This window comes from Bombina bombina, chromosome 2, assembly GCF_027579735.1.
Source record: "Bombina bombina isolate aBomBom1 chromosome 2, aBomBom1.pri, whole genome shotgun sequence".
Classification (NCBI taxonomy): domain Eukaryota; kingdom Metazoa; phylum Chordata; class Amphibia; order Anura; family Bombinatoridae; genus Bombina; species Bombina bombina.
In genome coordinates, this window is record NC_069500.1 from 999,143,110 (window position 1) to 999,157,417 (window position 14,308).

General features: G+C 37.3%; 1 protein-coding gene across 2 annotated transcripts in view; it reads right to left on the reverse strand.

Annotated features, from left to right (window-relative positions):
• The window catches only part of EGF (epidermal growth factor), a 354,749-nt gene that overhangs the window by 10,721 nt on the left and 329,720 nt on the right, over positions 1-14,308 (reverse strand). For both annotated transcript variants that reach the window (XM_053703543.1, XM_053703542.1), the window contains exons 20-21: positions 11,311-11,434; positions 8,193-8,354 (exon numbers count right to left, since the gene is read on the reverse strand). In XM_053703543.1, the coding sequence (XP_053559518.1) occupies positions 8,193-8,354; positions 11,311-11,434 (286 nt within the window). The remainder of the gene's footprint in view (positions 1-8,192; positions 8,355-11,310; positions 11,435-14,308) is intronic.

Genomic DNA, 14,308 nt, shown 5'->3' on the forward strand with positions numbered 1-14,308 from the left:
TTCAGGGTCTTGGCAAATCTTCATATAGCCTAGGCCATCTTTATGTAGAGCAACAATTCTTTTTGTCAAATCCTCAGAGAGTTCTTTGCCATGAGGTGCCATGTTGAACTTCTAGTGACCAGTAAGAGAGAGTGTGAGAGCGATAACACAAAATTTAACACACCTGCTCCCTATTCATACCTGATACCTTGTAACACTAATGAGTCACATGACACAGAAGAGGGAAAATGGCTAATTGGGCCCAATTTTGACATTTCCACTTAGGGGTGTACTCACTTTTGTTGCCAACGGTTTAGACATTAATGGCTGTGTGTTGAGTTATTTTGAGGGGACAGAAAATTGACACTTTTATACAGGCTGTACACTCAATACTTACATTGTAGCAAAGTTTCATTTCTTCAGTGTTGTCACATGAAAAGATATAATAAAATATTTACAAAAATGTGAGAGGTGTCCTCACTTTTGTGAGATACTGTATATATATATATACACACACAATGTCAAAATAATAGAGACCGCACTCATGGGACTTGAAGTAAACACCTCAGTGGTTTTTAATAACCTGTATGACAAAGGGGGAGACCCAGAAACGTTACAGGTTATTAAAAACAACTGAGGTGTTTACTTCAAGTCCCATGAGTGCGGTCTCTATTATTTTGACATTGTATTTATATATATGCACCGCACCTGGGCAGAAGGTTACAAGGAATGTGAGTGCTTGGTGACAAAGATTTGGATATATATATATATATATATATATATATATATATATATATATATATATACACATATTTATATATAGGCCAGAATATCAGAATATAGGGCTGGTCCTTAAGTTTTTCCAGGGCTGCTTTTTTTCTCATCCCGGCCCTGGGAAGAAGTCCAGCAAAGATCTGGCTCAGTATCTGGCACCTTAATTGGGATGCCATGTTGACCCTTCTGCAGTCCGAAGAAGCTTGATCAGGATCAGGAATCAAGGGAACAGGGTGAAAAGGCTAAGGTATGCTAAAGCTCACAAAGTTTGGAATGAAGATCAGTGGAAAAGAGTATTAAAGAGTGATAAATCCAACTTTCAAATTTTTATGTCCAATCGTCGACAATATGTGAGAAGAAGAGTTGAAGAGAGATGGAGGAATGAGTGCTTTCGGCTTTCAGTGAAACATCGTGGAGGGTTTGTCCTGGTTTGGGGCTGCATTTCTGCCAATGGTGTTGGCGATGTTGTCAGAATTGATGGGATCCTGAATGCTGAAAAGTACACACAGGATTTAATTCATCATGCCATTCCTTATGGAAAGTGCTTGATTGGGGATGGTTTTACTTTTCAGCATGATAACAATCCCAAGCACACTGCTAATACAGTGAAATTATATTTGGAGAGAAAAACAGCTGATAAAACACTGATAGTCATGGACTGGTCTCCCCAGAGTCCAGACCTAAATATTATAGAGGTAGTGTGGGATCACCTGGACAGAGAAATAAATAAAAGACAACCTAAATCTAACGAAGAACTCTGGGAAGTGCTGAAAGAAGCCTGGTATAATATGCCAGAAAAGTACTTCAGAAAATTTCAGTACAGTCTCCCCAAATGAGATCAAGATGTAATTAGTGCCAAGGGAGGTCACACTAAATACTGACTCTATCCTGAAGAAGCCATTGTGTTTTTTTTTTATATTTTGTGTACATAGTTCTTGTATTTTCTGTTTGTATCCTAATAAAGAGACCGAAAAATAAATAAGGATGGTCATTAATTTTTGCTAAAACAACAAAACTAATGGTGGCCTAAGACTTTAGCACAGTACTGTATATATATATATATATGTGTGTGTGTGTGTATATATATGTACATATGTATTCATGTATATTTACTGTACATTTTTAACATTCCAATGTATTTCACATACAGGAAAATGTTATTTTCATTGTATATATATATTTCTATATATTTCTGTATATAGCTATACCTATATATCTATAGATATCTGTTTTACATTAACATTATCAAAGATATAAAGAAATATATTTAATAATAAAAAATTTCTTCTATGTGAAGAACATAGGAATGTAAAATATGCATAACTTTAGGTCTAACATAGTTTCGGGTTAGTGCACATGAAGAATTAGTAATCTTAAAACATGTTCTTGTAATATTAAATATAAATTACTAAACAATATTGATAAAACATTAAAAATTATTAAACTTGCTGTAAAAAAATCTAAATAATATATAAATATATATATATATATATATATATATATATATATATATATATATATATATATATATAAACAGTATGTATAATATATATTAATTTCAAGAAGAATATGTATCCTTTTAGCTGCATGATGTTTTTATTAAAGGGACAGGCAAGTCCAAAAATAGGCCATGTCATTTTAAACAACTTTCCAATTTACATTTATCGCCAATTTTGCTTTGTTCTCTTGGTATTCTTAGTTGAAAGCTAAACATAGGAAGGCTCATATGATCATTTCTAAGCCCTTGAAAGCCGCCTCTTATCACATGCTTTTTTATTTGCTTTTCACAACAGGGGAGAGCTAGCTCATGTAAACCATATAGATAACATTGTGATCACGCCCGTGGATTGTGGCAGACACTGCACTAATTGGCTAAAATTAAAGTCAATAGATAATAAATAAAATGTCATGTGATCAGGGGTCTGTCAGATGATGCTTAGATACAAGTTAATCACAGAGGTAAAAAGTGTATTAACAGTGTTGGTTATGCAAAACTGGGGAATGGGTAATAAAGGGATTATCTATGTTTTAAAACAAAAATTCTGGTGTTGACTATCCCTTTAAACATATAGCTTCATGGTGTGTTAACATTAAAGGGATATAGAAGTCAAAACTGAACATTTATGAGTTCCACTATTTTGACAGCAGTTTAAAGGGACATAAAACCTTTTTTTTTTTCAAGATTCAGATTTTGCTTTGTTCACTTGGTATCCTTTGTTGAAAAAGTATACATAGGTAGGCTCAGTAGCAGCAATGCACTACTGGGAGCTAGCTGCTTATCGGTGACTGCACATATATGTCTCTTGTCATTGGCTCACCTGATGTGTTCCGCTAGCTCCTAGTAGTGCATTGCTGCTTCTTCAACAAAGGATACAAAGTGAATTACGCAAACTTGATAATAGAAGTAAATTGGAAAGTTTTTTAAAATGGTATGCTCTATTTGAACCACAACAGAAAATTTGGGGGTTTAAGTCTTTTGCCTAACTACTAGTTCTCAGAAAGTCAAATTAGCTGTGCACAGTTTTTTCAGCTTTTAAAGCCAAGCCACCCTGGTAAAGTAGCCGCTGCTTTCCAATATGTCCCCAGCCACTCTGGAAAAATGACCCCTGCTTGACAAAATGCTCTAAGGCAATGTTGCTTACTTTGTAACTACTTTATCACTGCTTTTGATATATTTTTATGAATATATAATTTCTTAATCTTTTCCCACTATGCTAACATTGAATGTATGAAGTTCTTTAGAGTTTTTATAATTATTAAAAGACGGAACAATTAGGGCGGAATTTGAGAAAGTTTTTTTTTTAAAGCCCAATGTTGCTCCCATTTGAAAAAGCCTTTGAGAAAGTCTGCAGGTACAAGCAAGCGAAAAGCGTAAGGATTTTGATGTTTTACAGAAGTATCCGTAGTTTGTGTTGCTCGTAGCCCGGATTCATTTCTCCAGACACAGACTTATGAAATAAAGGAGGGGAGAGCTGATCTCACTATCTATTCTATGTGCAATGATCTGTTGCACTTCTAGTAAGTGCATTTTATTGTGTTTAAAGCGTGATTAAATACATACTTTACTTAGAATCGGGTTTGCGCTGTTTTATATCTTTTAGTAACTATCCAGTACAGAAGATTTCCAAGTTGGCTTCTGATTTATACAGCTGCATTCCCGTTTTGCGGAGACCTCATAGAGGGATTTCCAACAGTATTCACTGTTTAAATAACCTTTTTTTCTGATCTGTTTTGTTTATATGTAATGTGACACAGTTTTGTGTGTTTTTAATATGTATTAGAGCAAGTGGCAAGTGGGATCATTTTTAGCGCTGGTTTATATTTCTTCTCAATGTTCTCAGGCACCTCAGGAAAGTTTCCATTGCTTGCCAATATACTCCCAGACACCCCAGGAAAGTGGCCATTGCTTGCCAATGTACTCCAAGGCAACCCAGGAAAGTGGGCCTTGCTTGCCAATATACTCCCGCGCACCCCAGGAAAGTGGCCCCTGGTTGCCAATAGGCTCCCAGGCACCCTGAGAAAGTGGCCCCTACATACCAATAAAATCACAGGACCACCCTGGAAAGTGGCCCCTGTTCACCAATAGGTTCCCAAGAACCTCAGGAAAGTTGCTCCTGCTCACCAATAGACTGCCAGGCACCCTGGGATAGTGGCCCCTGCTTGCTAATAAGTTCCCAAGTACTCCAGGAAAGTGACCCTGCTTGCCAATAAGTTCCCAGGTCCTCCAGGAAAGTGACCCTGCTTGCCAATAAGTTCCCAGGTCCTCCAGGAAAGTGACCCTGCTTGCCAATAGGCACGTACCTGATTTTTAACTTGTTAGGATGTTTGCCTGCCACGTACCTGATTTTTAACTTGTTTCAATAAATTTCGTTTTTTTTTAACAGCCCTTCTCTCTGATGCCTTTTTAGTGCGGCTGTTACCTCGTTTTTGTTGACTCCTTTTCGGTCCTCCTGGCCGGTTTCACAGCCTTGCACCCCGTAGCCAAGTTTGGATGGACTATTCCTGTCACTGCTCTATTGCGTCATACAGCCTTATTTTGGATCTGCAGCGGCGGATGGCGTGTTTGAATAGGCTCGTAGGCCCCCAAGAAAGTGGTCCCGACTCACCAATAGGTTAACATTGTTTAAGCTTTAAAAACCATTTGCATAGGAAAAAGACTTTTGCCTAACTAGTATTCAGGCAAGGGCCACTTTTTCTGAGAAATCTATTGGCAAGCAGCGCCACTTTCTTGAGGTGCTTGGGAGCTATTTTCGAGCAGAGATCACTTTATTGGGGTACATGGGAGCCTATTAGCAAGCAAGGGCCCTATTCCCAGGGTGCCTGGGAGAATATTGGCGAGCAGGTGCCACTTTCCCGGGGTGCCTGGGAGTCTATTTGTAAGTAAGAGCCACTTTCTCTGGGTGCTTGGGAACCTATTGGCGAGCAGAGGCCACCTTCCCGGGGGGCTTCGGAGCCTATTGGCAAGCAGTGGCCTCTTTTCTGAGGTGCCTGGGAGCATATTGACAAGCAGGGGCCACTTTAGTGTTGTGTATGGGAGTCTATTGGTGAGAAGGGGTCACTTAACCAGGGGGTCTGGGAGCCTATTGGCCCCTAGGGGTCACTTTCCTGGGGTGCCTGGGAGCCTATTGGTGAGCAGGTGCTGCTTTACCTGGATGCTTGGAAGCCTATTGGGGAGCAGGGGCCCCTTTCTCGAGTTGCCTGGGAGCCTATTGGCAATCAGGGGCCACTTTCTGGGGGTGCCTTGAAGCAAATTGGCAAGCAGGGGCCACTTTCCTGTGGTGCATGGGTGCCTATTGGTGAGCAGGGGTCACTTTTCCAGGATGCCTGGGAACCTATTGGCAAGCAGGGGCCACTTTCTTGGGGTGCCTGGGAGCCTATAGTTGAGCAGGGGCCACTTTCCTGGGTGGCGAGCAGGGGGCTGCCTTCTCAAAGTGACTGGAGCCTATTGGCAAGCAAGGGCCACTTTTCTGAGACGCCTGGGAGCATATTGGCAAACAGGGGCCACCAGGGTTGTCTGGGAGATTATTGGCAAGAAGGGTCCCCTTTCCCGGGGGGACTGGGAACTTATTCACGAGCATGGGCCACTTTGGCAGGGTGCCTAGGAGCCTATTGGTCAGCAGGGACCACTTCCCCAGGGTGCCTTACAACAAATTGGCAAGCAGGGGCCACTTTCCCAGGGTGCCTGGGAGCCTATCTGAGGTGTCTGAGAGCCTATTGGCAAGCAGGGAACACTTTTTGCAAGCAAGGGACACTTTTCCGGGTGCCTGTGAGCCTACTGGCAAGCAGGGGCCCTTTTTCCATAGGGGGCTGGGAACTTATTGCCGAGCAAGGGCCACTGTCCCAGGGTGCCTTGACTTTTAAAAGCTGAAAAAACTATGCAAAGCTAATTTGACTTTCTGAATAATTTGACTTTTCTGAAAACTAATTGTCTGAAAAGAAGTTAGGCAAAAGGCTTTTAAAGCTTAAACAAAGTTTTAAAAACTAGCTATTTGCCTGAAATTACTTTTTTGCCTACCACAAATATACAGTATATGTATTTATATGAATACATAGACATATTTAGACATGTATCTGTATGTATATATATACAATATATAGCTCTTTGCAGTCAAACACCTTGTCATATACCATATATCTTTGAGCCCATATACCTTTATTTTTATTTTTTTTAATATTTATATGAATAATTTTTATCAGATCGCATTTATATGAATGTAACTAATTTTCTATGATCTTATTTTGGGCAACTTTTTTTTTAACACACTATCCTGCCTTTACCTGAGGATTTCAGTCGTGCTAACCAGACGAGTGCAAAATGCAATTACGCTCCGGCGATTACTTTCAACTTGTAATACAAGCGATATTTCCATTGCATGCAAAAAGCTGATATCGCTTGTGTGTAACAGTTAACGCGCCACCTGTAATATAGCCCAGAATTTGCTTTTTGGTCTCTCAAGGGAGTGTGGGATAAAGTAAATATTTTTTACACAAAAGCAAAACCTTTAATAAAGTATACCCTGCATAAACCCTAACCTTACCTCTAACAAAAAATATTACCTGTCGCTGAGATTCTTGCTGCAGGATATGTTGAACCTGTTTACTCTCATTAAAGATGAGATCTTGGCCCATGATATTTGGGGGTAATATTATTTCAAACAATACTGAGGCAAAAAAATTGTAACCTGATACTTTTGTAATTTAACATGTTAGAGTGTTTTATATCAATTCTAGCACCTATCTCTCGTATCCATATGGTTTGGTTGTAAATGTAAGGTATGACAGACAGCATCCCTGATAAAAAGAAAAAATACGAATCACACTACACTATAGCCTATTTTGTATGATTTTATATTTTTAATTTCTTTATTTTTTTATTTTTTATTTTAAATCAAACAAAATAGGCTATAGTGTAGTGTGATTAGTTTTTTTTTTATCAGGGATGCTGTGTGCTATGCCTTAAATTTACAACCAAACCATATGGATACGAGAGAAAGGTGCTAGATTTGATATATTTGATATATATAAATGATGTCATGTAGGAAGAAATCACCTAAATGTCATTTTGTGCAATTCAGCTTGTTGTAATCTTATCTTAAAGTCAAATGAAACCCAAAAGTTTTATTTCATACAATTTTACAAATGTTTACTTCTATCATATTTGACTCATTTTCATGCTGTTCTTTGTTGAAGAGATATCTAAATAGGTTGCATGCCCATGTCTGGAACACCACATGGCAGGAAAAAGTGCTGTCCTCTAGAGCTTGCAAAACTCCTTCTATATAGTGCTGCAGACACGTGCACACTTCTAAGCTTTACGTTCCTGCTTTTTAACAAAGGATACCAAGAAAATGAAGATATATTGATAATAGAAGTAATATGCTTGTTTAAAACTGCATGCCCTGTCTGAAGCATGAAAGAAAAAAATTGGGTTGTATGCCCCTTTAAAGGGATAGTAAAGTAATAATTATACTTACATGATTCAGACCGAGCATGCAATTTTATGCAAATTTCCAGTTTAATTCTATTATCAAATTTTGTTTTCTTGGTATCCTTTGTTGAAGAGTAAACTCAGGCGCAGCAGTGCAATAATGACAAGAGACCTATGTGTGGATCCCCAATTACCATTTAGCTCCAGTAGTGCATTACTGCCCCTCAGCCTAATACTTTCTAAGCCTATCATTTTCAACAAAGGATGCCAAGAGAACAATGCAAATTTGATAGTAGGAGTAACTTGGAAAATTGTTTAAAATTGCATGCTCTGTCTGAATCATGAAAGTTTTTTTTTTTACTTCACTGTCAAGCTGCAATAAACTAAACAGTCCCCGTATTAGATACCATAAAAGGACATTTACCAGATACACATGATAGAATTGTAAGTTCATATCAAACAATAGAGCAGTGACACCTTGTAAACTTATGTGCATAGTTTATTCATTTACCTGTAGTAGTAAATTGCAAAGGACACAAGACCCATGACTAGGAGGAGTATGACCAAGCAAACAACAATGGAAATGTTACGTATCTTGATTTGTTTTACACGTGGTGCCCACCATTCCAAGTCAGCAAGCTGGCACCGGTTCCCCACATATCCTGGTGCACAACTGTAATACAAGACGTTGTTCATATGACTATATGTTGAAAACAGAGGATCAGTTTGTTTTAGTATGTCCTGTGTCATACTTTCTATAATCTATCTATATCTATATATATATATATATATATATATATATATATATATATTTATATCTATTTACATCTATTTATATCTATCTATATCTATCTATATCTATATACATCTGTTTATATCTATCTATATCTATTTATATCTATCTATATCTATTTATATCTATTTATATCTATCTATATCTAGATAGGTTGCATGAAGCAGCCCAGGGGAGGCGAAGGCGACGGAAAAAGATAATTATCTTGAAGAAGGCCCACACATGGGTCGAAACGTCGACATTTTATTAATGTGAAACTAATTTGGAAATAAAGTTGCATAGCTATTTGCTTCATAACACGTCCTGTGAGTACCCCCCAACATCAATATGACTTTATATATATATATATATATATATATATATATATATATATATATATATATGTTTATATCTATCTATATCTATTTATATCTACTGTATATATATATATATATATATATATATATATATATGTTTATATCTATTTATATCTATCTATATCTACTTATATCTGTTTATATCTATCTATATCTATTTATATCTATCTATATCTGTTTATATCTATATACATGTTTATATTTATCTATTTATATTTATATCTCATTATTTCTATCTATAGATCTATATATATACAGTATATCTATATATCTATATATCCTATATATCCATTTACCTATCTACCTATATCTATCTATCTTTCTAGTATCTGTCTATCTAGTATCTATCTATCTATCTATCTATCTATCTATCTGTCTGTCTAGTATCTATCTATCTATCTATCTATCTATCTATCTATCTATCTATCTATCTATCATCTAATGGACATTTATGTGCATTTGTAGTGATATTGAAATACTGTGCTGAACAGAAACATATATCTATTACATTCAGTAACATACCAATGGTATATAGACCACACCTATTTGCTATTGTCCTGTCACAATGCATTTTTGATGTCAGTCTAAAAATAAGTCAACAGTGCCACCTACTGTTCTGATTCAAAATAAAATAAACAATTCAGTTCCACTAAACCTATACCATTCAGCAGATGATGTGCAGACGTACATTATTTATACCAATGGTTTTGATAACTTTGTAGAGCGAAGAATTTATATAACACCCCTGAATTAAGGAGACATGCAGTAACTTAAGTTTTACCACTAGCCCTTGCAGAATACACAAAAATATCAACATAAAAAAAGCCTTTATAACTTTACATAATTTACATTTTCATTCAAACAAATACCACTGTAGCAATTTGTTTTGACAGCATGACAGGTCATTAAAGAGTGAAAGGTATTGTTATAGGGCGTGTAAATTATTTTATATAGCAATTAAGTACATTAGAGATCAGTTAAAAAAAATTACTTTAAAACAGTTACATACTGGGGTCTTTAATAATCCTTTAGAAAAACTACATTGAAGTATACAGAGATTCTTGTAGATAAATTATTTGATTCATTTTTAAATGATTGTGATTGGCTCTTTATTGGTAATGTGACTAAACAATATTATATAGGAGTATGTGACGTCACTAGTGGTAATAGAAGCACAGGCATCTAGATTTGCAGTATATATATATATATATATATATATATATATATATATATATAGTGTATATATATAAAAATATATAAATATATATATATATAAAATATATGCACAGTATATATGAAAATATATTGTAAATTATATGCCAACTAAATGAAGGATGCCTGATTGACTTAGCGTATGTGTATACATACACATTAACATTAAAAAGATCAAATGTAAGTAAAAAAAAACGTTAAAAAAAAATACATTTTAAATCACTACAAAGATATTGATGAAAAGCTGAAGTATATGGCAACATGATTATATAAATACATTCACATATACGAGTAGAAAATGCATTTAAATGCTGGTCCAATTTTATTATTCTATTTTAAAATAGGGCTACTGGCTGTCAAGTATTTAACCAGAGAGAGATGCATTTCAACTGACTGTCCAGTATAATACATGTAAGAAACCTGGACTCTTAAAGGGACATTGTACTGTATTTTTTTCCTTCAATGTGTTCCCAATTATCCATTTTGCCAACTGCAGTTTATTAAATTGTCTACAAATAGATTCATTACCTTTATATTGTCATTTGAAATAACAGTTTTTGCCTTTTGAATCCGCCACTTAAACTGAAAATTGGCTATAGAAAAGCTATGAGCCAGCAGAAGAAATTACTCTCCCAGTGGAGGGTGGGATAGATAAGTATTATTTTTCAATTGTTCTATTAATGAATTGGTCTCTTGTATATGGACAGAGATTATAAAAAGAAAGTATTTGTGTATATAGATTAATAAAATAAGTAGATGTGATCTCCTTGAAAGCTCAGTCCATTTTAATTTAAAAGAGCAAAAGCAGCTATTTAGTATATGCGAATAAACCTAAAGGAGCGATTGTCCCTACATTTGTACTCTGTAGCTGGTATAACTAGACTTTGGACACACATAAAGGGGAAAACAATTTTACAGTACACTGTCCCTTTAACTAACTGGGTCTGATCAGAGGTCTAATGTAAGAATATAGCTGGGCATAGACTTCAAAGTCATGGGTTTGATCAGAGATCCAGTAAGGCCAACAACTGTCCGGTACTGTCAGTAGTTGGTCTATGGCTAAATTCCTATGAGGGCAAACAACTTACAGAGACTGCAGGCTACGGGTCTTTTCTGAGAATATGGATGACAAGAGCTACTATAAAGCCACTTCAAATGCAGTTCTCGACCACAGCCTTTTTATTTCTCTGCACTATGAACACTGCTGTCCTTCCTTTTGTGCATGAATTATAAAATATTGTTTAATGTCAGATATAAAATGAGCTTACTTGCAGGCATATTCTTGTATATCACGTAGGTAGTAGCACACCCCATCATTAAAACAGAATCCATAGTACGATGGGGGACATTCTCCAACACGCTCATTTTCTGTAGAGTTATTTATCTCCGTCTCTAAAGTAAAAGCAAAGTAATTATAGTAATTGCAGCCAATTATTACAGACACATATATATGCACACACCATTTATGCCAAGTAATAAATTGGACAATGATTAACTTACTCCCTCCCCTAAAAAAGTAACTCTATAGAACTCATAGAAACATACGTCTAGATTATGAGTTTGGCGTTAGCCTTAAAAAGCAGCATTGAGAGGTCCCAACGCTGCTTTTTAACGCCTGCTGGTATTACGAGTCAGGCAGGAAAGGGTCTACCGCTCACTTTTCTTCCGAGACTCGAGGCTACCGCAAATCCCCTTACGTCAATTGCGTATCCTATCTTTTCTATGGGACTTGCCTAACGCTGGTATTACGAGTCTTGGAAGAAGTGAGCGGTAGACCCTCTCCTGGCAAGACTTCTGCCGCATTTAAAAATCAGTAGTTAAGAGTTTTATGGGCTAACGCCGGAACATAAAACTCTTAACTGAAGTGCTCAAAAGTACACTAACACCCATAAACTACCTATTAACCCCTAAACCGAGCCCCCCCCCCCCCCACCCCACATCAGAAACACTTTAATAAATATATTAAACCCTAATCTGCCGACCGGACATCGCCGCCACTTTAATAAATGTATTAACCCCTAAACCGCCGCACTCCCGCCTCGCAAACACTAGTTAAATTTGATTAACCCCTAATCTGCCTGCCCTAACATCGCCGACACCTACTTACATTTATTAACCCCTAATCTGCCACCCCCAACGTCGCCGCTACTATATTAAAGGTATTAACCCCTAAACCTAAGTCTAAACCTAACCCTAACCCCCCTAACTTAAATATAATTTAAATGAAAATTAATAAATTTAACAAATTTAAATAAATTATTCCTATTTAAAACTAAATACTTACCGATAAAATAAACCCTAAGCTAGCTACAATATAACTAATAGTTACATTGTAGCTATCTTAGGATTTATATTTATTTCACAGGCAACTTTGTATTTTTTTTAACTAGGTACAATAGTTATTAAATAGTTAATAACTATTTAATAACTACCTAGCTAAAATAAGTACAAAATTACCTGTAAAATAAATCCTAACCTAAGTTACAATTACATCTAACACTACACTATCATTAAAATACCTAAACTACCTACAATTAATTACAATTAAATTCAATAAACTAAATTACGGAAAAAAACAAACACTAAATTACGATAAAAAATAAACACTAAATTACAGAAAAAAAATTACAAGAAGTTTAAACTTATTACACCTAATCTAAGCCCCCTAATAAAATAAAAAAGCCCCCCAAAATAATTAAATGCCCTACCATATACTAAATTACAAATAGCCCTTAAAAGGGCCTTTTGCAGGGCATTGCCCCAAAGTAATCAGCTCTTTTACCTGTAAACAAAAATACAATACCCCCCAACATTACAACCCACCACCCACACACCCCTACTCTAAAACCCACCCAATGCCCCCTTAAAAAAAACTAACACTACCCCATTGAAGATCACCCTACCTTGAGCCGTCTTCACCCAGCCGGGCACAAGTGGTCATCCGATCCGGCCAGAAGTCTTCATCCGATGGGGCAGAAGAGGACATCCAGACCAGCAGAAGTCTTCATCCTATCAGGGAAGAAGAGGACATCCGGACCGGGAGAAGGCTTCATCCAAGTGGCATCTTCTATCTTCATCCATCCAACGAGGATCGACTCCATCTTGAAGACATCCGGCACAGAGCATCATTCCAGCGGTTCCTTTAAATTATGTCATCCAAGATGGCGTCCCTCGAATTCCGATTGGCTGATAGGATTCTATCAGCCAATCGGAATTAAGATAGGAAAAATCTGACTGGTTGATTTAATCAGCTAACCGGATTGAAGTTCAAGTTCAAGTGGCAGATTAGGGGTTAATAGTATAATGCAGGTGGCGACGATGTCAGGGGTTGCAGATTAGGGGTTAATAAGTGTAATATTAGGGGTGTTTAGACTCGGGGTTCATGTTAGGGTGTTAGGTGCAGACATATTTTTTCTTTCCCCATAGGAAACAATGGGGCTGCGTTAGAAGCTGGACGCTGCTTTTTTGCAGGTGTTAGTTTTTTTTCCAGCCAGCTCAGTCCCATTGTTTCCTATGGGGAAATCGTGCACAAGCACGTTTAGCCAGCTTACCGCTACCGTAAGCAATGCTGGTATTAAGGTGAGATGTGGAGCTAAATTCTGCTCTACGCTCACCTTTTTGCGGCTAACGCCAGGTTTAAAAAAACCTGTAATACCAGCGTTGGCTTAAGGGAGCGGTGGAAAAAAAAGGAGCGTTAGAGCCACAAGCCTTACCGACAAAAACTCATAATCTAGCCGATAGAATTTTTACCGGCAGACAAGAACCAAATTTAAAAAATCCAAAATCCAATCTCTGATTTGAGAGCCATACAAAACTATAGTTTTATCGAGACACGAGAACATATTTATTAACAGCGGGAAAGAAGAACCCGGAAGAAAAAATTGAGGAAGGGTTCTGTGACCCCCATGGAGGCCAAGTGGAGGAGTCGTACAGGGGCCAGTAGGCTGGGCCTCTTGAAAGTAGGTTGTGTGAAGTAGAGGATGTGAGGCAGTTCAGGAGCATAACGCGCGAGGAGAAGCTGATGCTTTCCTGCGCGCAACGGAATGGCGGGACCCGGTGTACAGCAGGTGTTTTACCTGACTTATGGTGGCTGCTATACAGGAACGGTTTCGGGGACGGTCAGAGCGGCCAGGGCGGATGACCGGGAGCATCATATGAGGAACAGAACGGGTGAGGAGAAGCTGCGGTTTCTCTTTGCACAGCGGACATGTCAGGAGCAGGGTACAGCGGGGGGGCCTCTCCCTGCTTTGGCGGCATTTTGCAGGA